Here is a 27729-nt window from a genome sequence, read left to right as displayed (position 1 = left end):
GACTGTATGTGTGTATGTGTGTGTGTGTGTGTGTGTGTGTGTGTGTGTGTGTGTGTGTGTTTGTGTGTGTGTGTGTGTGTGTGTGTGTGTGTGTGTGTGTGTGTGTGTGTGTGTGTGTGTGTGTGTGTTTGTGTGTGTGTTGGTCCTTCACCCGACATGAAAGTGTCCGACCCTCGGATCCATCACACCCTGAAAACACACACGTCTAGACAGACCATCTGACCAATGCACATGTTTACTGTGCACAACACACACACACACACACACACACACACACACACACACACACACACACACACACACACACACACACACACACACACACACACACACACACACACACAGATGGCCAGACAGAGCATGTGGTCTCTGCAAAAACACCTAAACTATTGAAGATCACATGAAGTAGAAACTAAGGCTCAAACAAAACTGCAGGAACATGTTTTCCCATCTCTTCATTGACTGCATGAACCCTAAAGCCAGTGGGCAGTACTGTATGGAAGTCTGTGAGGAAATGTCCCGGCGGTTCAGGATGGATTCAACTCGCTGTCTTCTTGCAGGTTCGGATAACGTCCTGAACATCTCGGTTGAAGAGTCGCCTGCGTTTTGATTTACGGTGGGAAACGTCTCCTCCTCTTCCTCCTCCTGCCTCCAGTGTCTTTCTCCTTTAAATGTCAGCGAGCAGAGCCATAAAACATCTGTGCACACACACACACACACACACACACACACACACACACACACACACACACACACACACACACACACACACACACACACACACACACACACACACACACACACACACACACACACACACACATGTATCCTTATATAAGACTCCAGGGGTTAGGGGGTCAAGGTTTCTGTGTGTTTTGTTGGAAATTTTCAGGTGAAATTTACAATCTCTGAGGCAGGGAGTGAAGCCTGCAGTGTGTGTGTGTGTGTGTGTGTGTGTGTGTGTGTGTGTGTGTGTGTGTGTGTGTGTGTGTGTGTGTGTGTGTGTGTGTGTGTGTGTGTGTGTGTGTGGGTGTGTTTGTGTGTGTGTGTGTTCAGTGGTAGAAAAAGTACTTAAATCTTTGGCTCAAGTGAAAGTAGTACTAGTACATTGTAAAGAGTAAACTACCGCTGCTTTTAGAAAGTCATTTAGTAAAAGTACAAAAGTGTCCAGGTGACTTTACATCCACACGCCTGTGGCAGTACAGGAGAGGGACCACCCCAGAGAGCAGGAGCGTTCATACTCATGGTGTATAAGAGCGGACGGGAAAGAGATCAGTGATACTGGAGGAGAGAGAGTAGAGGCAGGAAATGAAATATTAATTATTGAATGATTCAGAGGGAAACGTGGCGAGGAAATAAAGGAGAGATGATTGGGCGTGAACTCTTTGACACACTCTACAATACAGGCTCATTAGAGAGGTTTCACGTCTCACACACACACACACACACACACACACACACACACACACACACACACATACACACACACACACACACACACACATACACACACACACACACACACACACACACACACACACACACACACACACACACACACACACACAGTAATCATGCAAAATATTTACTTTTAAAGCCTGAAGTTTAGGTCAAAAATTATTTTAACTAATTGTGAAAATTAAAGGAATATATTCATGAAGGATTGGTAAAAAATATATGAAACATGGCCGTTATTTTTATGAATTATGTGAAAAATATCTTTGGTTTGTTTCTTTTTTTAGATGTATTTAGTTTTCCCTTAATTTAATCTGCTAGATAAAAGTGAAGCATTAATATAAGGAGGTGGAATTAAGGACAGGGAGGACAAAGGACTGATGAAGGTGACAGAAAAGGAAAGGAAATGAGGACTTAAAGACGCTTAAAAAGATTTCCAGGTTAACGAGTTCCTATCTTTCCCTTTAATGCGTCCAATTAAATCCGCCGGTCAGAACAGGAAGAGGAGTAATGACTGTGACGCAGATCTATATATCTATATATTTAATAAGTCATGGTGACGCACAGCCGTGTGATCATTAACTTCTATAAAAACAAGCATATATCCTCAGGTGGACGATCAGGGAATGAAAAACATGAGGAACAATTGGTTCCTGTTGTGTTGATTGACAGGAGTCCCGGCCAATCACAGGCCTCTACAAGCTGGTGAGAAAAATCCTCAAAAAGTCTGCACATTTTGGGTGAGATAATACAGTGTGTGTGTGTGTGTGTGTGTGTGTGTGTGTGTGTGTGTGTGTGTGTGTGTGTGTGTGTGTGTGTGTGTGTGTGTGTGTGTGTGTGTGTGTGTGTGTGTGTGTGTGTGTGTGTGTGTGTGTGTGTGTGTGTGTGTGTGTGTGTGTGTGTGTGTGTGTGTGTGTGTGTGTGTGTGTCTGTGTGTGTGTGTGTGTGTGTGTGTGTGTGTGTGTGTGTGTGTGTGTGATGGAAATCATCTTTTATTAAAACCTCTAATCCTATTTTGACGAGTGCAGAGTAAAACGATAGCAGACCAGGAAATTAACCAGACGACACTCACGTTGTGTGTGTGTGTGTGTGTGTGTGTGTGTGTGTGTGTGTGTCTGTGTGTGTGTGTGTGTGTGTGTGTGTGTGAGCAGGAATGTGCTGGCTGCCCTCTCAGCTGCAGGATGATGTGAGCATGTGAAAATAGGTCAGAATAAGAAATACTTTATCAATCCCAAACTGGGACATCTTTTTCCATTGCAGCAGCGAAGTACAAAAAAAGGAAGCATAACAAATAATTAGGACTAAAAATAAAAATGAGTAAAAATGAGAAATATACAAATATACAAATGTCAAGGTGTGCATGTTATGTCCAGTTCACAGAGAGCCGTCTGCCAGAACAAAAAAGATCTCCTAAAAATATCTGAGTTTATTTTTTAGGAATCGTTTTTTCTGAAGTTGCATTGTTACCCCCCAGAAATGAAATATTTGAATATACTGTATATATCTTACCAACACATTTAAAGTCTGATTGGGTTGGTGCATCTACAGTGCATTCATCGTTAGAATTAAATAGTAATTAAAGGTAAGGGAAGAGGTTTTGTTTAACAACAGCTGCTGTTCAGGCGCTCATTAAAAACAAACTTTCTATACTGAATAACAGACCAGCAGCCTTGACACACACACACACACACACACACACACACACACACACACACACACACACACACACACACACACCCACACACACACACACACACACACACACACACACACACACACACACACACACACACACACACACACACACACACACACACACACACACACACACACCCACACACACACACACACACACACACACACACACACACACACACACACATGGCCAGGTTCATGTTATCAGCCCTGTTGAGTCTTGAGTGTCACTCTGGAGGACGAAGTGATAGCAAGACAGTGTGTGTGTGTGCGTGTGCGCGCGCGTGCGTGTGCATGTGTGCGTGTGTGTGTGTGTGTGTGTGACTCAGACCTTGAAAGCAGCTCATTTAGTATTTTTCTGTCTCCTCCTCGGAGTTACTTTTGCGTTTTCAGTTTCAGATTCCCAGCAGAAAAGTATTCTGAGCAAATCTCGAAAGTCTCTCATATCTCAGATTCTATTTACGTAAAGTAGATCCAGAAATGTTTGCATGGACTAAAAAGTAGATCTAGACCTCGTTGTAGATCCAGAAACCCCCTGACACATTCAGACCCTGCAGATAAACTGGAGCCTCATTAAGGTCTGAGTCGAGGTTTAAACTCTGAGTGTTTCCATGCATCTGTAAATCAGCTGAGTCCAGACCTCAGACCGCAGCCTCGGCGCTGCTGACCCGTGACGGCGTTCCTGCAGCCCTTTATGACTTTCTGCGGCTCCACAGAAACTCTGGGTTAACCCCACTTACATTTTATGCTGCAATGGAAATATCTTCAGAGGGAACCCGTCACGTTTCTCACAGACGCTCATCAGCGGGAATTCTTCAAGCCTCGTTAACGCAAATGAGAAACTACTGACGCCAATTAAGGGTTCTGGTCAGGGTGTCTGCAATCTGCTCCAGACCTGCACCACAGCTCTGAAACACGCGTGATGGGATGTTTCAGACTTATTTCTCTTGAGCTTTTGCACAGTTTTCAAATACACGGGGTTTCATGCTCCTTTGTTTCATACAAATGATCTTCTGTTAAAAAACTCTGCGTCTACATGCCAGCTTTGAACGGAGTTTCTAGAGAACGTTCTCCAGGTCTGACAGAAGCTCTGTTTCCAGGGATGGATAAAGATCTGACGCTGGGTTTAAGTGGTGTTTGTTAATGTTTAAAATACTCCCGTACATGTGGACCTGCTGGACATCCTGACGTCTGTGTTGAACTCTCACTTTGTTTATTCTCAGATGAGGATGGTGTGTTTTAGTATGGTATGAACTCATGGTTTCCAGCTCTCATTATGTTGTTCAGCTCTAAAGATAAACCTGTGCTTATACCGCTGACTCAGCTCTCTGTTTCCACCGGACATTAACCACTGCATCGCTGGGGAGGGAAGTCACCGAGTGCTCCTGGTCTACTTTCTGAACGTCAGTCGGAGACATGTCTCTTTGCTGCAGCTTCAGGAAATGTTCCCCAACTGAAGATGTCTTTTTGTTTCTTGATACTTGATGAGGTATTTGTAGGATATTATTATTTATGCCTGCAAGTTTAAAAATGTTCCGTCTCAAAGGCTTTGCAGGAACTGCTTTCTCTTCTCTGTGACGTGAAACGGCCTTCGTTTTCAAAATCCTGTCACCCCCCCGTCACAGAGAAGCATCAAACAACAGGAAACACCCTGCTGTGGTCACACACACACACACACACACACACACACACACACACACACACACACACACACACACACACACACACACACACACACACACACACACACACACACACACACACACACACACTCTCTCTCTCCTTGATGTGGGCGGGACAGGATCATCTGTGAGTAATTTCTCCGTCCTCCTGTCATCAACAGTGACTTCTATTTATACTGCGACTCGTGAACAGAGACAGGAAGTTGTTTTATTCATTTCAGTCATAAATGTTTCTGAAAGAACATGCTGATGATTTATGCAACACAGGAGCATCTGTGAGCATGTCCTTTCATGTGCTTATGTATATTTTGGACAGGAATAGTTTCAACGCTACATGGAAATGAAATGTTGTTTATCAAAAAAGTTGGGAAAAAGTTCTCATATTTTCAACTTTGATGGTTCTCTGGACATTTTGTCCTACGTTGTTTTTCCCCCAATTCCTAACAGTCGATAATATGTCCTAAGAATGCAAAAAACAGCCAAGACACGTAAGGGGGAGGGCGTGGTCTAATCTGTCCAGGTAAGACATCATATCCTACGCCGTGTTTTCCAGAGTATGACGAAAAGATGAGAAAAGACGTAGTTCCTGACATAAGGGGGACCCTTACCTAAAGGCATAGTTCCTGACATAAGGGGGACCCTTACCTAAAGGCATAGTTCCTGACATAAGGGGGACCCTTACCTAAAGACATAGTTCCTGACATAAGGGGGACCCTTACCTAAAGACATAGTTCCTGACATAAGGGGGACCCTTACCTAAAGACGTAGTTCCTGACATAAGGGGGACCCTTACCTAAAGACATAGTTCCTGACATAAGGGGGACCCTTACCTAAAGACATAGTTCCTGACATAAGGGGGACCCTTACCTAAAGACATAGTTCCTGACATAAGGGGGACCCTTACCTAAAGACATAGTTCCTGACATAAGGGGGACCCTTACCTAAAGACATAGTTCCTGACATAAGGGGGACCCTTACCTAAAGACGTACTTCCTGACATAAGGGGGACCCTTACCTAAAGACATAGTTCCTGACATAAGGGGGACCCTTACCTAAAGACATAGTTCCTGACATAAGGGGGACCCTTACCTAAAGACATAGTTCCTGACATAAGGGGGACCCTTACCTAAAGACATAGTTCCTGACATAAGGGGGACCCTTACCTAAAGACGTAGTTCCTGACATAAGGGGGACCCTTACCTAAAGACATAGTTCCTGACATAAGGGGGACCCTTACCTAAAGACATAGTTCCTGACATAAGGGGGACCCTTACCTAAAGACATAGTTCCTGACATAAGGGGGACCCTTACCTAAAGGCATAGTTCCTGACATAAGGGGGACCCTTACCTAAAGACATAGTTCCTGACATAAGGGGGACCCTTACCTAAAGACATAGTTCCTGACATAAGGGGGACCCTTACCTAAAGACATAGTTCCTGACATAAGGGGGACCCTTACCTAAAGGCATAGTTCCTGACATAAGGGGGACCCTTACCTAAAGACATAGTTCCTGACATAAGGGGGACCCTTACCTAAAGACATAGTTCCTGACATAAGGGGGACCCTTACCTAAAGACATAGTTCCTGACATAAGGGGGACCCTTACCTAAAGACGTACTTCCTGACATAAGGGGGACCCTTACCTAAAGACGTACTTCCTGACATAAGGGGGACCCTTACCTAAAGACGTAGTTCCTGACATAAGGGGGACCCTTACCTAAAGACGTACTTCCTGACATAAGGGGGACCCTTACCTAAAGACGTACTTCCTGACATAAGGGGGACCCTTACCTAAAGACGTAGTTCCTGACATAAGGGGGACCCTTACCTAAAGACGTAGTTCCTGACATAAGGGGGACCCTTACCTAAAGACATAGTTCCTGACATAAGGGGGACCCTTACCTAAAGACATAGTTCCTGACATAAGGGGGACCCTTACCTAAAGACGTAGTTCCTGACATAAGGGGGACCCTTACCTAAAGACATAGTTCCTGACATAAGGGGGACCCTTACCTAAAGACGTAGTTCCTGACATAAGGGGGACCCTTACCTAAAGACGTACTTCCTGACATAAGGGGGACCCTTACCTAAAGACGTAGTTCCTGACATAAGGGGGACCCTTACCTAAAGACGTAGTTCCTGACATAAGGGGGACCCTTACCTAAAGACATAGTTCCTGACATAAGGGGGACCCTTACCTAAAGACATAGTTCCTGACATAAGGGGGACCCTTACCTAAAGACATAGTTCCTGACATAAGGGGGACCCTTACCTAAAGACGTAGTTCCTGACATAAGGGGGACCCTTACCTAAAGGCATAGTTCCTGACATAAGGGGGACCCTTACCTAAAGACGTAGTTCCTGACATAAGGGGGACCCTTACCTAAAGACATAGTTCCTGACATAAGGGGGACCCTTACCTAAAGACATAGTTCCTGACATAAGGGGGACCCTTACCTAAAGACGTAGTTCCTGACATAAGGGGGACCCTTACCTAAAGACATAGTTCCTGACATAAGGGGGACCCTTACCTAAAGACATAGTTCCTGACATAAGGGGGACCCTTACCTAAAGGCATAGTTCCTGACATAAGGGGGACCCTTACCTAAAGACGTAGTTCCTGACATAAGGGGGACCCTTACCTAAAGACATAGTTCCTGACATAAGGGGGACCCTTACCTAAAGACATAGTTCCTGACATAAGGGGGACCCTTACCTAAAGGCGTAGTTCCTGACATAAGGGGGACCCTTACCTAAAGACGTAGTTCCTGACATAAGGGGGACCCTTACCTAAAGACGTAGTTCCTGACATAAGGGGGACCCTTACCTAAAGACGTAGTTCCTGACATAAGGGGGACCCTTACCTAAAGACATAGTTCCTGACATAAGGGGGACCCTTACCTAAAGACATAGTTCCTGACATAAGGGGGACCCTTACCTAAAGACATAGTTCCTGACATAAGGGGGACCCTTACCTAAAGACATAGTTCCTGACATAAGGGGGACCCTTACCTAAAGACGTAGTTCCTGACATAAGGGGGACCCTTACCTAAAGACATAGTTCCTGACATAAGGGGGACCCTTACCTAAAGACATAGTTCCTGACATAAGGGGGACCCTTACCTAAAGACGTAGTTCCTGACATAAGGGGGACCCTTACCTAAAGACATAGTTCCTGACATAAGGGGGACCCTTACCTAAAGACATAGTTCCTGACATAAGGGGGACCCTTACCTAAAGACATAGTTCCTGACATAAGGGGGACCCTTACCTAAAGACATAGTTCCTGACATAAGGGGGACCCTTACCTAAAGACGTACTTCCTGACATAAGGGGGACCCTTACCTAAAGACGTACTTCCTGACATAAGGGGGACCCTTACCTAAAGACGTACTTCCTGACATAAGGGGGACCCTTACCTAAAGACATAGTTCCTGACATAAGGGGGACCCTTACCTAAAGACGTACTTCCTGACATAAGGGGGACCCTTACCTAAAGACATAGTTCCTGACATAAGGGGGACCCTTACCTAAAGACATAGTTCCTGACATAAGGGGGACCCTTACCTAAAGACGTACTTCCTGACATAAGGGGGACCCTTACCTAAAGACGTAGTTCCTGACATAAGGGGGACCCTTACCTAAAGACGTACTTCCTGACATAAGGGGGACCCTTACCTAAAGACGTACTTCCTGACATAAGGGGGACCCTTACCTAAAGACATAGTTCCTGACATAAGGGGGACCCTTACCTAAAGACGTACTTCCTGACATAAGGGGGACCCTTACCTAAAGACATAGTTCCTGACATAAGGGGGACCCTTACCTAAAGACATAGTTCCTGACATAAGGGGGACCCTTACCTAAAGACGTACTTCCTGACATAAGGGGGACCCTTACCTAAAGACGTAGTTCCTGACATAAGGGGGACCCTTACCTAAAGACGTACTTCCTGACATAAGGGGGACCCTTACCTAAAGACGTACTTCCTGACTGTATGGATCAGTTTTCCATCTCTTTAATACACACACATGCAATGAGAGGATACAGAGCGGAGACTCAGCCAGTCTAGCCGGCAGGGAGCAGATAGTGGTTTGATGCCTTGCTCAAGGGCACCTCTCCAGTACCAATCCACACTCCATATTTCTTGGTCCGATCGGGCTTCGAAACTTCGGTCCAAAGTCCAAGTCCCTACGGACTGAACCACTGCCCCCCTTACCACCGCTCACTCAGGTTCAATGTCCCCAGCCTCCAAAGGGATGCCTGAAAAGCTCCACCGGAGTTGTGAGTTGAAGGCCTCCTGGACTTGGGATTCCTCCAGACGTTCCCAGTTCACCCAGTTCCAGACGTATTGAAATCAACAGTCCATGTTATGCCTCATTAGGACAGAATACACCGTTCCTAACCCCTGCGCAGTATTCAATTGTTTAGCATCTTTGGATCTGCTGTTTCCTAAACCCGAAGGGGTTAGTGTGTCGCTTTTCAGTTTTTAGTAAACATGCTGTATTATGTATTAAGCAAAAGTCATGTTAATCTACAAAGTAACTAAAGGTATTAAATAAATGTGGTGGAGCTAAAGTACACCATCTACCTCTGAATTTTAGTGAAGTCGAAGTACAAAGTAGCATACCATGAAAATCAGAGTAAATCTACACCCTCACCTCCACTACTTTAACCGGTAAACATGTCAACTGAATCCCAAAAATAAACGTGTGCCACGTCTTTGTATGACTCTAGAACATCTGACACAACAGGAGGGAGCCTCCTTCAAAAACCACACACACACACACACACACACACACACACGTCGTCAGTGGGAGCATACTGAGTGGATGACGTTGGCTCTCCTTCATGGACACCGACACGTCTGAAAAACATATTCCAGAGGTTATGATTTGACGGTGAGTTTGGAGGCGTGTTGGTTTCTCTCCAGAAGCTGCAGGAGTTTATCTTTGGCCAACATTTCAGACCCCTAAACATGATGAATGACCCTTAAGGGGTCTCACAGTTCTGGCCGGTTTTTCTTTCCCTATCTCGGCCAGACTCAGCGCCGTGTCCTTTTCCTAGCATATTTAAAGTTTTACGGGACGTTGCTGCCCTGTTGACCCCCGACCTCGTGCTCACGGCTTCAACAGAAGAATTCTTTTCCTCGCTGTGAGGAAATGATATGCCACTAGGACTCGTCCTCGATCCAGTGCTGGGAGAACTCAGCGGCACGTCCTGAAATCACATTTCTGTTTAATCAGACTTTAACAAGGCAGCGTCTCTGAGTGTGTGTCGACGTGACCTGAAGACACACACCTGCTGCAGCTGGACAGTTACCGTGTACGACGAATTCAAACTGATTTACAGACACACAGATTAATAATAGTGTTTTTATTCTATCCGTTTCTATTTATTAGGTATTTCATTTATTTATTTATTTTAATTTATTGATGAAATCAAACTTTGTCCAAGGGATATAAATAAATCATTTTCATTCTAATTTCTCAAATAATCATTAAATGCTATTTCTTTTTCCTTAATTGGTACAAAACATGAGCAAAATATAAAATATGCATATATTTTAAATAACAAAAAGACACAAAATCAGGTATTAAAGGGAATTTTCATGATGCATTGTTTCAAAGTGTGCAAAAATAATCCTACATTTAAATTATTCTCACATAAAACTACTAAAGAGAGAAAAATAAAGACAGTTTTAGGGTTGAATTAAGGTGTTTTTTAAGAACCAAAGACACTTTCCTTCGTGTACATCTTTAAACTTTAATGGTGAAGCAGAAAACAAAAACAATACGATAAAATAAATTAGATTATAAAAATGCCACAAGCACATTTTGATTTGTACAACAAGCAATGCAACAGACGGGAGTCTTAAACTTCCATATATACAGAATAAAAAATAGGCTTTTTATTCTTTGTCCACTTCGTTCAGTGTCAGTATTTTCTGTCTCGATAAAAAGAGAAAACAATACAACTTTTTTAAAACTTTTTGAGGCTTTTTTTTCTGCACTGACATTTTGTTTGTGTCCCAGAAGAAGAGGAGGGTCTTCCTCCTCTGTTAAAACAATACAAATAACAACAAAACGGTGAGACTTCATCAGAAAGGGACCGATACTCTTATTATCTTTTGGTGAACAAGTCGACAATACTGATAGAAACACGAACGACACGAAACACTCAGAACAACCAGATCTGGTGGATTGTCTTTCAGTTTGTAAAGCATTGTGGGAAATGGAGTTTCTTGAGGAAATAAAAAACATCCAAAACTAAATTAATCTCAAAGGAAAAACTCTAAAGCATAAGTAAAACACATCCCTCTTCATGAAACTTTTTACAGACTTCAGTGAATTTTTCTGTATTTTTTTAGCCACAAAATGGAAATAAATCAGGATTAAAATCAACTTTTTTTGTTCTTTTTTAGCATCCAGGAACGCAACTTCAAGAGTTTTCTCTCCCACACAAACAAGTGCACAAACCCGACTCTTTGGTGTGCTAACGCAGACTAACAACTGGACAATACAACAACAACAAAACCATTAAAATGAAAAGGAATCTCTTTTAAAATCTCTTTGTTTTCAACTAGAGGTTTAAGGGGCTAGCGGTCGGCTAGCTGTCACTGAATATCTCGGCTGGGTGTTAGCGCAGAAATGTCTGGTAATAGTTTTAGTTTGAGGCAAATGCACATTTTTATTCTTCATTTAAGTGCTTTTTGTTCATCTTACTGCTGCGTTTAAGTTCCCTCGTGTTCTATATCTCATCCTTTCCTTTTAAAATGTTTTATATTATATTTGGTGCTAACTGACCAGCTAGCATCGCTACAGATGTTAGCCGTTAGCCTGCAGTTGCTAACAGCCACCAGAAGATTGAGATCAAATCTTCTGTGTTTTAATGCAATATCTTCTTAGTGTTTTACAGTTAAAACAGATGGGGGCATCATTGTCATATGTATATACTTGAATACTTTAATGCCAACAATACTAAATAGTTTGTTAGCGCTCTGGTTCTCAACACGTTAGCTGTTAGCCTGCAGTTGCTAAGCAGAAAACTGACGCTACATTTAATGAATGGTTCTTTTTCTAATTTGTATTTTCATTTTTTTAACCCGGACCTTAAACTAAAAACATTAAGTCTGTTTCTTGACCTTACGTCTCTGGCTAATCTGAGTGTCGCTATAGTGCAAAAGACAGAAACGTTTGAAACGTTAAAAAACGAAATAAGAATAACACAGAATTCAGCCAAACTACATTTCATCAACAATAACGTTACTAATATACTGAAGGACAGAATCATTATAACATCAACAAGGTAACAAAAGAAGAGTTTGGTTCCAGCAGCCGGGCCAACTTGTTTCGTTCAAGTATCTCAACACACATACACACACACACACACACACACACACACACACACACACACACACACACACACACACACACACACACACACACACACAAAATAATACAAAAACAGTCTTCTTCGTTCGTCCTCGTAACATTTTCTGACAAAAAGTAAACAAAGTAAATAAAGTAATACGTGAAACAAGTTGCATAGTTTTGAGATTTTTTTTGTTAGTAGTTTTTCAGGCACCTCGTCTCTCAAAGATCCGACAGGTGGAGCGGTGCTTGAACGTCTCAGCCACATAAATAAGCCCCTCCTCCTTTTGTAGCAAAAATATATTAGATTTCTTTTTTTCTTTTTTTTTGTACTTTTCTGAAAGTGCCGTTGAGACTCTTTCTGAGTTCTGCTGGACGGAGAGTTTTTATCCCAGAGAGCGACCCGAGCCTCCGACCGGTTTCCAACCCAGTTTATATAAAACCGCGCCCACTTCTGCGTCAGAGAGCGGCTTCCCTCAGAAATAGGAACGTCCTCTCATGGAGCCTCGATCAGTCAATTGATGGAAAGAGCTTTTTTAAACGAAATCTGGAGTCCTTTAAGTCGTGCAGTATTCTACCAAACGAAATCTCTGATGTTTTGCAGGAAAACCTCCCGCCCTGATCTTTTAAAAAATCGTTATGATTTTCTCGGACTATATCCAGGTCAAAAACTAAATCCTGGCTTCTGATTGGCCTAAAAAAAGAAGTCTCTGTATATATCCATGATGCAGGGGCGCAGATATAATGCAGAATCTAAACTGGGATGGAAAGAAGCGTCGTCTGGGTCCAGATCCTCCAGAAACCCGGTCTGGATCTACGAGCAGCCGCACTCGTCCACGATCATGTTCTGGATGTCCTTCTTGTTGATCCTCTGCTCCTCGTTGTAGTACAGCATGGACATGGCTCGTAGCCGGGTCGGCACGCAGCAGGACCGCAGGTTCTGGAACGGGCTGTAGCCTCGCATGCGGTAGTGGCTGATGACGGTGGAGTGGAATGACAGCGTGGAGCCGGTGATGCTCGCCACGTGGGACGGGCAGTCCCCCTCGCAGTAGTTGGCGTGGTAGCCCTGCGGCGCAATGATCCAGTCGCTCCAGCCGATGTCCTTGAAGTTGACGTAGAACTGGCGCTTGCAGCAGACGCGCACCTTCCCGTCGCACTCCAGCCCGCGCTTCCTCCGCCGCCGCGAGTCACCACTGTCCTCCGGGCGAACCACGGCCATCAGGAAAGGCCGGTGGGATTGTTCCCGCTGGCTGGATCGACCGGACACCAGGACCAGCGTGGCACCGGCGTCGGCGCACAGCGGGCAGAACACCCGTAGGCTCAGCGTGGACCCGCCGGCGCTCTGAAGCAGCGCCGCCACCGCCGCCGCTACCGGGAAGGTGTGCCAGCCACTGCGCCGCGTGTCTACGCTCTTCTCCGCCAGCAGCAGGTCGTCTCCGAGGCGGCGCTGCTGGAAGAGCCGGATGCCGACCTTGGCTCGGCTGCGGTTGGTCTTGGCGAGGCGGAGGAAGAGCCAGACGTTGGCCTGCTCCACCAGAGAGACGTCGCCGCCTTCCTTAGAGAGCACGAAGTTCACCGAGGCCGGGGAGTCGCCTGCAGGGAGAGGAGGAGGGAGAGGGAGGGTCACGGGGGCGTTCATCAACACACAGTTCTGCAGTCTCCAGTCCTGATTCAACTCTGGTTCCACTAATTTCTAAGAGGAAATCTAAGGCTTTTTAGAAAGCCCCCCCCTTCCACATTTTAAATAATTTCTTCAGTTAGTTTGTTTTAGTTTTCAGCTCTGTGGACCCAGACAAATCCCAAACGCACCAAAATAAATTGGAATCAGCAAACTGAATCCTGGCTTCTGATTGGCTAACGGTTTAACTTCTGGACTGCATTAACTGCAAACAGCAGGTAACCATAGCAACGATGGTGAAACTAACCTAACCACAAGGGTGTGTGTTTGAATTAACTCCAACACACACACACACACACACACACACACACACACACACACACACACACACACACACACACACACACACACACACACACACACACACATACACACACACACGTGATGTTGTGACCACATCTGAGCTACAGAGTATTCTACACACACTTATCATTATGTTACCATCTCTAACATGAACTGTCACACACACACACACTCTGCTGACTCAGTGGTGGTTGCAGTAATCGCTCCCACCAGGAGCCGCAGTGACGGGATGTACAGATGAAACTCAGTGAATGAACTTTAATTCCTCCTGCTCAGAGGGTAGAGAGAGAGTTATTCTGGGCTCTCCAGGTTTCTCACACTGCCTGTGCTGCAGCTCCTCTGCTCACCCTCTGTCTGAAACCAGAAGCCAGTCTGCTCTGATTGGTCAGCTGGGTGGCTCTCTTGTGATTGGTCAACCCGCTTAGAGATGTCTCACCCCTTTAGCCTATCATCTACAACGTGTCGGAGCACGAGTGTTCTATAGTGATGTCATCATGTTCCGGAACTAAGCAAAGACTCCAATGCAGAAGAACAAAATAACGCAGGTACTGTCTCACACACACACACACACACACACACACACACACACACACACACACACACACACACACACACACACACACACTTGTATTTAACATTTCCTGGAAACCTCAGGTCTAATGACAGGTTTAAAGAGCCATTACAGCATTATATAACATCACCTGTGTGTGTGTGTGTGTGTGTGTGTGTGTGTGTGTGTGTGTGTGTGTGTGTGTGTGTGTGTGTGTGTGCGTGTCTCTCTCTCTCTCTATAATGTCTCTCGCTCGTGGGCGTCCATACAGAAAATCAAAGTCACGATTTGTGAGTTTATGAATGTCAGCAGCCGTGATGCTGGGCAAAGTGTGTGTGTGTGTGTGTGTGTGTGTGTGTGTGTGTGTGTGTGTGTGTGTGTGTGTGTGTGTGTGTGTGTGTGTGTGTGTGTGTGTGTGTGTGTGTGTGTGGGTGGAGGCGGTCAGCACTTAGTGAGTCCATTAACGCCGTTTAACCGACAATTCGGAGGCGATTATCTCACTTACATCATCATCAGCGCTCAGAGAATATGAAATGCTTTAGAATAAAACATTTCATTCATTGTTTCTCAGAATAGTTTGTGAGGAAGTAGAAGGAGAAGAGGAGGAGGAGGAGGAGGAGGAGGAGGATGAAGAGGTCTTTGTTTTAAATCATCTGCAGCGTAAAGCAGCAATCTGTTAGTGTGACGAAGAACAGACTAAAATAATATCACTAACACCTCCTCCAGAATAATACCAGATATTTACTCAGAGAGTTCTCTTAAAGCAGGAGGAGAAACGCATGGCTGTTCCTCCTCTCTCCTTCAGGAGTAATCTCTGCAGCTCCACTCAAAGCATCATGAGGAACAGCCACGTACGGGCATCTAAGGTACAACAATATGAATATAAACTGGGAAAGTGTTTGGATTTTCCGTCTATAAATTTGTAAATTTACGGGAAAAACAAACTGAATAATTATCTGAGATTGAACTGGTAAATTTACAAGAAACCAAATTAACATTAAAGTCTATTTTTGGTTTCTATATATGAGAAAATTCTCCCAAATGTGTATGTCTCAAATCTATAAGAAAATACTCATTAATTAATGACAAAAAAGTGCAATTAGAACATTTTAGAATTGCTTAATCTTAGAGGAATATTACATTTGTTCACCGTAAGTTTGTGATTTCTTTTTCTCGAATTCTTTTCATTTGAATCTGAGAAAATTCTTTCTTTTTATTCAGTGAATTTAACTTTTACACTTCTTTTTCTCATACATGTATGAATGAAATCCTGGAAATTCTGAGTATTCTTTTAAATATTACACCTTCACTACGCTCTCTGGAATTGGTATGTATTGATTATTTACCTACAGTAAGTGACCCTGTGGAGAACATGTTGAAAGAGCTGCTCTGAGGAAATGCTAATAGCACGTTAGCTAATAGCAGGTTAGCAGTAACAGGTTGTTACGGCGCTAATGACAGACGTGTGTGTGTGTGTGTGTGTGTTTGTGTATGTGTATGTGTATGTGTATGTGTATGTGTGTGTGTGTGTGTGTGTGTGTGTGTGTGTGTGTGTGTGTGTGTGTGTGTGTGTGTGTGTGTGTGTGTGATTAACAGACACATGTTCACTTCACGTGTCGCACGTCTGCAGAAAACAAACCAGCGTTTAAGAAACTCCATGACAGTGAACGCATCATCTGCTAACAGAGAGAACACATACCCAGTTCAAGCTTCAATTATCCAATTAAGACGATGAAAAGCCAAGTTTGACTATCAATTAACCACGTTAGACCATTATGAAACCAATCAAACAGTGAAAGAACCAGTCAAATCCAGTTTGGGCCGATGGGGACATCACAAACAAAGCTAAACGCAGGACTTAGTTGCAGAGTTTCCTACAAAGTGGTTCTTCTACTTTAACTTCACTCCAGTATCTGAGTACTTCCAACTCTGTCAGAGTGTAAGAGTAATATTTGGAAGCAGATCCAGCCTGTGGAGCTCTGGCGGTGCTTTCAGGGACACAAAAAACAAACCCCTGACACAAAATTGGACATTTAACTTTTAAAATATCATCCTCAGCCGCAGCATAAAGACTTCCCTTCATAAAACCCAGAGCCCTGAAGAGGACGAGTTCTCCATGAGGTGGGTTTTAATGACCTGAAGTGAGAGGAACGGCTGTCTGGAGGCAGGGAAATCCATCTGAGGTCCGACCTGTGGTTTAACACGTGCAGGAACAGGAAGTGTGTTCGGCTCGCTGGGTTTCTGGACTCGGTCGGAGCTCTGCGACTCGTCCGCTCACAGCTCATCCCTCTCTCTAATCCCCCTCCATTTACTGAGGCTGATCTGCACACACTGATGTCTCAACAAGTCATAAAACCTGATTTCTGGCCCTCTGTCTGACACACACACACACACACACACATAGGCCCTCCCGTCTGTAATAAACAAAGATGGAGGTCAAGAGAAGACATCTGTCTCCAGGTGCGGGGCGAAGGAAATCCTCTCTGACAGAATTCATAGAAATGTCGGAGGATTTAATAAACTGCTTTTTTAAGGTCAGAACAACACCGGTCTGCGTCAGAGAAACAAAGTTAGCCAACAGAAGCACAGTGCAGATAATCTTTCACCCAGTTAAAGCTTTAATACCCAGTTCAGACTAGTTCAGACCATTATAAAACCAGTTAAACCCTAAACAAACTCTTCAGATCAACTTCAGTGTAGCTCCTGAAACATCCAGTTTGGACATATGGACGCCAATATTGTTCATCACACACTACATTTACACCATTAAAACTCAATTTTAACCCCCAAAAATCCCAGTTTAAGCCTCAAATACCAACATTAGACCATTTTAAACGATGAAAAGCCAAGTTTGACCTTCAAAAACAAACTAGTTAGACATTCTAAATCCATTTTAAGCTTTGTACGCTCAGTGAAGACAATAAAAACCAACGTTTAGACTTTAAAAACAAATGTAGACAAAGGTGACACCAGATTTAGACAATCCAAACCACAGTGTAACCATTGAAAGACAGGGTATCAAAACAACGTTCAGACCGTCAAGTCTACGGTTAGACCATCGTAAACTCATTTAGACCAAAGTAAGCAAAGGTGACAACGTAGAAAATCCATGTTGGAAAGCTATTGAAACCATCAACAGCAATAGGAACTCATTGAAAACCATATGAGTCAGATTCAAAGTGTCAGAGAGCTGGTGTAAAAGAATAAAAACCCAGTGCTGGGCCTTGAACGCATCACCATGCCTTCCCTCTGACTTTAACGGGAATCTTTCCCTCGACGCTGGTCTCTCTGCCGCAGCATCAGGAACTGTAAACGGACATCTGATCCAAACATCCTCGCCATCATCGGCCTCCAAACATTTCCCCCGACTCCCATCAGCCCCGGCGGCGTATTATGACTTTATGATGATTTATCGGAGGGAGCCGAACGAAGCTAAACACTGATCACACAAACACACCGCGGTATGTCGTTAAAAGGGCTCTGCGTTTATGATCAATCTTAGTAAATCCTCTGTAATCCCCCTCTCTCTCACTCACTCACTCACACACACACACACACACACACACACACACACACACACACACACACACACTTCAGAGGCTCATGTATTGGGCAAACCCCAACATTTTTAGGAGGTGATGTTGATGTTTTTGTTTGTTTGTCAGCCGGATTACAGAGAAACTAGAAGCCAGATCTTCCTGTAAATTGGTGGAAAGTTGAAGGTTTATCCAACGAAAACCATATTAAAATTTAAAGAGGATACACACATTATTTCTCACATTCTCACACATTGCAAGTAGAGCCCTTTGGCGACGCTTTTCCTGTCCAAACGCCCTCCTTGTTAACAATTTCCTTCTGTCAGGGGAGTAAATACCAAACAAAGAAGTGATAAATCATCTTACACAAGGCCATTATAACTTTATGCACATCTTAGGAATACATCTGGTTTGTTTGAAGCCCAAAACAAGCTCTAAACGTCTTTAAAATCTAACAGACAAAAAACATAATAAAACCGACATTTTGGGCATTTCTTCAAGCCAAACAGACAAAGGAAGGTCATGAAACTCTGCAAACCACCTTAAGGACTCAATTTCCCACAATGCACTGTGACAATTACCTAATATTATGATGCATACAGGGCTTCCTTTTTAAAAGTTAAAAATTAAACTGATCATTTTTTAACCATCAATGCAAACTGAAAACAACTATTTTAAACTGTAGTACCTGAACGCACCACGATTGTTTAAGAGGCTTGACTCCTTCCTCTGTTCCTGGTGTTTACTAAAGGCGCGCGCGCGTGCGCCCGTGCACACACACACACACACACACACACACACACACACACACACACACACACACACACACACACACACACACACACACACACACTTCAGAGGCTCATTTATTGGGCAAACCCCAACATTTTGAGGAGGTGATGTTGATGTTTTTGTTTGTTTGTCATCATAATCCCACCGTCAATGGATGAGCTGTGTACGAAAGGCTGGGCAAACCTGTGTGTGTGTGTGTAGGTTTGTATCTGTGTCCTTCAGATGTTTGTGTAAATGTATGTCTGTGTTTGTGTGTGTGAGGGAGTGTGTTTGTGTCTTTATGTCAGCAGGAGAGGAAGCTGGTTGTATTTATATTTCCTCAGGAGGAGATGAAGACGCTTCTGTCGGTCGACACTTTAAACACATGTTCTGTGTGCAACATGTATGAGCATTATTTCTATATGTGAGAGAAGGACTGAGACAGGTGTGACGGATCAGAGGACTTCCTGTCATAACGCTGCTTCCTGTCTGCTTAATGTGAATCTAATCTGGCTCTCTATCTGCTCAGGTTTACATTACACACTCCTGCATACACACTCCTGCATACACACTCCTGCATACACACTCCAGCGCACACACACACTCCTGCAAACAACTCCTGCAAACACACTCCTGCAAACACACTCCTGCATACACACTCCTGCATACACACTCCAGCGCACACACACACTCCTGCAAACACACTCCTGCATACACACTCCTGCATACACACTCCTGCCTGCACAGAAACAGAAAGAGCCAGACAGAGTGGAAACAGTTCCAGACAATACACTATCTACGGAGGCCCACAGGTGCCAACACACACAGACTCCTCCATTAGCAGCTTCAGAAAGGATGCAGATATAGAAACTCATGCAGAAACACATGCAGCATCTAGAGGACATTCAGCAGAGGAAACATGAGCAGTTTACTGAAAGCTGCAGAAACCAAACGCTGCAAGAAGCTCAGCATTTCTTACGGAAACACTCTCCTCTTCTTTAGCATTGAACGCATCGCTCTGCTGTCTGTTTGGTTTACATTAGGAGGGGTAGCGGGCTGGGTCACACACACACACACACACACACACACACACACACACACACACACACACACACACACACACACACACACACACACACACACACACACACACACACACACACACAGTACGCAACAGGTTTAAGTCGTCACTATGCCTCAGAAATGTCGTGTTTACTGACTTTAAATCTGTTTTTGTACTCTCTCTGTTTAACTTAAATCAAATCAAAAATCATGAATCAATATATTTAAAAGACTCTTAATTTTTTTTACCTGCAGAATCGTGATGAAAACTTTTGCAAGAATCAACAATAAATCCTTCAAATGCTGAGAATTATTCTGTATTTGAAGACCAAATTAAAGCCATTTCTGCAGGAAACTGTACTTAGTAATTTAAGACTTGTCTGAATTCCTGAATAAAGTTGCCTTTCTCCTTTAAAATCGTTCCATTAAAGCATTAAAAACAACTCTTTAATCCCTTAAACATGCTCTTACAGTTTAAGGGATAGTTAAGGGTATTTCTACAAGACAAACTGCGATATAAACCTCTGAAAGAATGTTTTCTCCTCCTTTAAATGCCGCACATGAAGCGTTTTAACGAGAGCGTAAACGTTAAAGGTGGAACTGCAGAGTGGGCGTTAAATAATCCCTCAGTGAGGACTGTCAGGCCTCGCCTGCGTGGGACCAAAAAATCTGCTGCAGATCCCCAAGAGTCGACGCCCTGCTCGCCTTATTGGCACCACATGTGAGTCAGTGTTAGTAAACACACACACGCACACGCACGCACACACACACACACACACACACACACACACACACACACACACACACACACACACACACACACACACACAAACACGACATATGATCCTGACTGTGTAGCAGCCGGTAAACAACAGTGGTGAGGACTCTTTAAAGTCTGAAGGAAGAATGTCCTGAACCCCAGACTGTGCTCAGCGTCAGCTGCAGGAAACACAAAGACTCAGAAATATAAAGAACAAGAAGAAGCTTCTGGCTTTGGGAGGATCAAAAGAGAAGAGACACATATTTTAGAGAAGAAGAAGAAGAAGGAGAAGTTGGTGAAGCATGAGCTCATCAGCAGGGAGGGTTCATTGTTGGAGGAACAAACAGAACATTAATCATCTGGACCCACAGGTCCGGCAGTTATTAAAGAGAGGGTTCAGTCTAATGTGCAGAAACTTCCAGAAACTAATCAGAGTTTACTATGTTTTCCAGGAAATCCAGGAACTTTTCCGTGGCTTTTGCTCCTTTTGTTGTCAATTGTGAGAGTAAATTAAATATTGGGGTTGTTGGGCTGTTTCTTTGACATGTTTAGATGTTTTCTTGGAGTTTAGCGGTTATTGCTACGGTGGACTGCAGGTGCAAACGAGCCACAATGTCCAAGACCTCTTCCATCAGGAGAAACTGCAGCTTCAGAAAGGATGCAGATATAGAAACTCAAATCAGAACTCATGCAGAAACATCTGCAGCAGCTCTTCAACACATGCAGCATCCAGAGAACATTCAGCAGAGGAAACATGAGCAGTTTACTAAAAGCTGCAGAAACCAAACACAACGGAGACCAGGGGACACTAAAGAGAGACGCACACAGCTGGAGACCAGGGGACACTAAAGAGAGACGCACACAGCTGGAGACCAGGGGACACTAAAGAGAGACGCACACAGCTGGAGACCAGGGGACACTAAAGAGAGACGCACACAGCTGGAGACCAGGGGACACTAAAGAGAGACGCACACAGCCGGAGACCAGGGGACACTAAAGAGAGACGCACACAGCCGGAGACCAGGACACACTAAAGAGAGACGCACACAGCTGGAGACCAGGGGACACTAAAGAGAGACGCACACAGCTGGAGACCAGGGGACACTAAAGAGAGACGCACACAGCTGGAGACCAGGGGACACTAAAGAGAGACGCACACAGCTGGAGACCAGGGGACACTAAAGAGAGGCGCACACAGCTGGAGACCAGGGGACACTAAAGAGAGACGCACACAGCTGGAGACCAGGGGACACTAAAGAGAGATGCACACAGCTGGAGACCAGGGGACACTAAAGAGAGACGCACACAGCTGGAGACCAGGGGACACTAAAGAGACGCACACAGCTGGAGACCAGGGGACACTAAAGAGAGACGCACACAGCTGGAGACCAGGGGACACTAAAGAGAGACGCACACAGCTGGAGACCAGGGGACACTAAAGAGAGACGCACACAGCTGGAGACCAGGACACACTAAAGAGAGACGCACACAGCTGGAGACCAGGGGACACTAAAGAGAGACGCACACAGCTGGAGACCAGGGGACACTAAAGAGAGACGCACACAGCTGGAGACCAGGGGACACTAAAGAGAGACGCACACAGCTGGAGACCAGGGACACACTAAAGAGAGGACGCACACAGCTGGAGACCAGGGGACAGTAAAGAGAGACGCACACAGCTGGAGACCAGGGGACACTAAAGAGAGACGCACACAGCTGGAGACCAGGGGACAGTAAAGAGAGACGCACACAGCTGGAGACCAGGGACACTAAAGAGAGACGCACACAGCTGGAGACCAGGGGACACTAAAGAGAGACGCACACAGCTGGAGACCAGGGACACACTAAAGAGAGACGCACACAGCTGGAGACCAGGGGACAGCTAAAGAGAGACGCACACAGCTGGAGACCAGGGGACACTAAAGAGAGACGCACACAGCTGGAGACCAGGGGACAGTAAAGAGAGACGCACACAGCTGGAGACCAGGGGACACTAAAGAGAGACGCACACAGCTGGAGACCAGGGGACACTAAAGAGAGACGCACACAGCTGGAGACCAGGGGACACTACAGAGAGACGCACACAGCTGGAGACCAGGGGACACTAAAGAGAGACGCACACAGCTGGAGACCAGGGGACAGTAAAGAGAGACGCACACAGCTGGAGACCAGGGGACAGTAAAGAGAGACGCACACAGCTGGAGACCAGGGGACAGTAAAGAGAGACGCACACAGCTGGAGACCAGGGGACACTAAAGAGAGACGCACACAGCTGGAGACCAGGGGACACTACAGAGAGGCGCACACAGCTGGAGACCAGGGGACACTAAAGAGAGACGCACACAGCTGGAGACCAGGGGACAGTAAAGAGAGACGCACACAGCTGGAGACCAGGGGACACTACAGAGAGTGAGTTCAGTTTGAAAAGCTGCACAGAAGGCTTTTCCAGCAGGGTTCAGTGATGACAGTAGTGTATGAATGCAGCTGTGAGTGTTCCCCTCGGTCTGAAAGGAGACGTGTTTCTGAGGATGAAAACACTAAACATGTCTGTCGTGTTTTCTCGCCTTCTCTAAGCTTCGGTTGGCGTCGTTAATTTGCTAAATCTGTCACTTCTGGGGTCTTGGCTGTGAAAGGGAAGCTGTCTCATAACTCCAGCTGTGGATAAGTCTGAGGCGGCGGTGGGAACTCTGTCACGTTTTATCGTGTTTTCATCACTTTTACAAAGTGATTTCACGGCATGTTTTCCATCCTCGGAGCTCGTCTACACACCAGACTTCTCTCTCGGGACAATAAAGTTTTGAGCTAAATTGAAGCTGAAGTGCCAGCCTGTGAGAGTCTGTTCCCAGGCCACTTTATTTATAATGAGAGAGCAGATAGCAGACAGTCCAACGCTCCCATCTCCAACACCAGAAACGCCAAAACAAACCACAGCCAGACGGTTCGGAGGAAAGCGCATGGGACAGGACGGAGACGCAGAGACACTCAGACACTCAGAGACACTCAGAAACTCAGAGACACTCAAACACTCAGACACTCAGACACTCAGAGACTCAGAGACTCAGACAGTCAGAGACTCAGAGACACTCAAACACTCAGAGACACTCAGACACTCAGACCCTCGGACACTCAGAGACTCAGAGACTCAGACAGTCAGAGACTCAGAGACACTCAGACACTCAGAGACACTCAGACACTCAGACACTCAGACACTCAGACACTCAGAGACACTCAAACACTCAGAGACACTCAGACACTCAGACACTCAGACACTCAGAGACACTCAAACACTCAGACACTCACACCCTCAGACACTCAGCGACGCAGAGACACTCAGAGACTCAGAGACACTCAGAGACACTCAGACCCTCAGACACTCAAACACTCAGACACTCAGAGACTCAGACACTCAGAGACTCAGAGACACTCAGACCCTCAGACACTCAGAGACACTCAGAGATGCAGAGACACTCAGACACTCAGAGACACTCAGAGACTCAGAGACTCAGAGACACTCAGAGATGCAGAGACACTCAGAGACGCAGAGACACTCAGAGACTCAGAGACACTCAGAAACTCAGAGACACTCAGACGCTCAGAGACACTCAGAGACACTCAGAAACTCAGAGACACTCAGAGATGCAGAGACACTCAGAGACTCAGAGACACTCAGAGACGCAGAGACACTCAGAGACGCAGAGACTCAGAGACACTCAGAGACACTCAGAGACTCAGAGACACTCAGAGACTCAGACACTCAGAGACGCAGAGACACTCAGAGACACTCAGAAACTCAGAGACACTCAGAAACTCAGAGACACTCAGAGACGCAGAGACACTCAGAGACGCAGAGACTCAGAGACACTCAGAGACGCAGAGACACTCAGAGACTCAGAGACACTCAGAAACTCAGAGACACTCAGAGATGCAGAGACGCAGAGACTCAGAGACACTCAGAGACGCAGAGACTCAGAGACACTCAGAAACTCAGAGACACTCAGAAACTCAGAGACACTCAGACACTCAGAGACACTCAGAGATGCAGAGACACTCAGAGACGCAGAGACTCAGAGACACTCAGAGACGCAGAGACACTCAGAGACTCAGAGACACTCAGAGACGCAGAGACACTCAGAGACTCAGAGACACTCAGAAACTCAGAGACACTCAGAAACTCAGAGACACTCAGAAACTCAGAGACACTCAGAAACTCAGAGACGCAGAGACACTCAGAGACGCAGAGACACTCAGAGACTCAGAGACACTCAGAAACTCAGAGACGCAGAGACACTCAGAGACTCAGAGACACTCAGACCCTCGGACACTCAGAGACTCAGACAGTCAGAGACTCAGAGACACTCAGACACTCAGAGACACTCAGAGACACTCAGACACTCAGAGACACTCAGAGACTCAGAGACACTCAGACATTCAGACACTCAGACAGTCAGAGACTCAGACACTCAGACACTCAGCGACGCAGAGACACTCAGAGACTCAGAGACACTCAGACACTCAGACACTCAAACACTCAAACACTCAGACACTCAGACACTCAGACACTCAGACACTCAGACAGTCAGAGACTCAGACACTCAGAGACACTCAGACACTCAGAGACACTCAGACCCTCAGACCCTCAGACACTCAGCGACGCAGAGACACTCAGAGACACTCAGAGACACTCAGACCCTCAGACACTCAAACACTCAGACACTCAGAGACTCAGACACTCAGACCCTCAGACACTCAAACACTCAGAGACACTCAGAGACTCAGACACTCAGAGACTCAGAGACTCAGACCCTCAGACACTCAGACACTCAGAGACTCAGACACTCAGAGACTCAGAGACACTCAGAAACTCAGAGACACTCAGACACTCAGAGACACTCAGACACTCAGACACTCAGAGACACTCAGACACTCAGAGACTCAGACACTCAGAGACTCAGACACTGGGAGACTCAGAGACACTCAGAAACACAGAGACACTCAGAAACACAGAGACACTCAGACACTCAGAAACTCAGAGACACTCAGACACTCAGACACTCAGAGACTCAGACACTCAGAGACACAGAGACTCAGAGACTCAGACACTCAGAGACACAGAGACTCAGACACTCAGAGACTCAGACACTGGGAGACTCCCAGTCTCATACTGGGACCGGGCTGACATGTTTCAGTCTGGAAGAGGCGTTCAGGGACAGCGCTCACTGCGTTGAACTAAATCCTGATCTATGTCTGGTTTAACCCTGAAGACAGGAGCACCCCTCCACAGATCTCTGGAGCAGCTGATTACAGAATGGAGAACAAAGAGCAGCCGGGGAACGAGCCCAGAAGAAGAGGAGGAAAACATGCTAATTATAGTTCATTTCACATCCGATGGACGTCTTTCAGCCAAAGGTTGCTGGTTTGAATCCTCCAGACAGAGCAGGCCACCAGAATAGATCCATCAAAGCCGGGTCTCTTTTGTCTGATGAGAGCGGGTGCAGGAATGTCGCTAATGATGTGTTCAATTAAGTCCAGTTAGCCTGATGGTCCTCTGTGTGGATAAACCGGGACGCAGGAATCCAGACGGGACAGAAACGCTTTGTGTCCGAGCTGCTGAACGGAGCTCGACACTTCGTCCGTGCCAAGAATCCTTTGCCGTCGCCCAAAATAATTACAGAGGTCCCTGAACGCATCAGTTCCCCCTGACAAAAGGCTGGGTGCAAAGTACTCTCACAGGACAACAACCGGTCCCATGAGAGTGTCCTCCTGCTCTGAAATAGATCTGGACCAGGTCTAATCCGCCTCTCAGCTCCTCTTATACCTTCTGTTAGCTCTTCCAAAGCTAACGGACAAACTGCTCCTCTTAATGATCAGTTTTATACCAGTTACTGCTTAAAAAGTATGGAGGCCAACAGGTGCGAACGAACACGCCGCATCTCTCTGATTGGTTCATTCCACACCGCGTCTCTCTGATTGGTTCATTCCACACCGTGTTCAGTCCACACCGTGTCTCTCTGATTGGTTCAGTCCACACCGTGTCTCTCTGATTGGTTCAGTCCACACCGTGTCTCTCTGATTGGTTCAGTCCACACCGTGTCTCTCTGATTGGTTCAGTCCACACCGCGTCTCTCTGATTGGTTCAGTCCACACCGCGTCTCTCTGATTGGTTCAGTCCACACCGCGTCTCTCTGATTGGTTCAGTCCACACCGCGTCTCTCTGATTGGTTCAGTCCACACCGTGTCTCTCTGATTGGTTCAGTCCACACCGCGTCTCCCTGATTGGTTCAGTCCACACCGTGTCTCCCTGATTGGTTCAGTCCACACCGTGTCTCTCTGATTGGTTCAGTCCACACCGTGTCTCTCTGATTGGTTCAGTCCACACCGCGTCTCCCTGATTGGTTCAGTCCACACCGCGTCTCTCTGATTGGTTCAGTCCACACCGCGTCTCTCTGATTGGTTCAGTCCACACCGCGTCTCCCTGATTGGTTCAGTCCACACCGCGCCTCTCTGATTGGTTCAGTCCACACCGCGTCTCTCTGATTGGTTCAGTCCACACCGCGTCTCTCTGATTGGTTCAGTCCACACCGCGTCTCTCTGATTGGTTCAGTCCACACCGCGTCTCTCTGATTGGTTCAGTCTTTCTGCTGTATTAAATATCTCCCCTCACCTCTGACTGATGTGTGTGTGTGAGCGTCTCATTGTGTTTCCTCCCTCTGTAACTTCCACTTCATAAAAACCTTTTCCATCTGCGCCTCCAGACTCTGAAACACACACTGTCCCGCCCACCTGTGATTGACAGGTGAGCTCCTGCAGTAATCTCAGAGCCTCTGAAAGCTGCACAGTCTGCAGGTGGAGCGCATAAAGAGACC

The 27729-nt window shown here is 45.7% G+C and overlaps 1 protein-coding gene across 3 annotated transcripts in view; it reads right to left on the bottom strand.

Moving 5' to 3' along the window:
• Positions 1-10589: 10589 nt before the first annotated feature.
• The window catches only part of inhbaa (inhibin subunit beta Aa), a 50927-nt gene continuing 33787 nt past the window's right edge, over positions 10590-27729 (bottom strand). For all 3 annotated transcript variants that reach the window (XM_063912562.1, XM_063912563.1, XM_063912565.1), the window contains one exon: positions 10590-13799. In XM_063912562.1, coding sequence (XP_063768632.1) covers positions 13021-13799 — 779 coding nt within the window. In that variant the 3' untranslated portion in view covers positions 10590-13020. The remainder of the gene's footprint in view (positions 13800-27729) is intronic.

This window comes from Eleginops maclovinus, chromosome 21 (assembly GCF_036324505.1).
Source record: "Eleginops maclovinus isolate JMC-PN-2008 ecotype Puerto Natales chromosome 21, JC_Emac_rtc_rv5, whole genome shotgun sequence".
NCBI lineage: Eukaryota > Metazoa > Chordata > Actinopteri > Perciformes > Eleginopidae > Eleginops > Eleginops maclovinus.
This window is presented reverse-complemented; position numbering and strand designations above follow the sequence as displayed.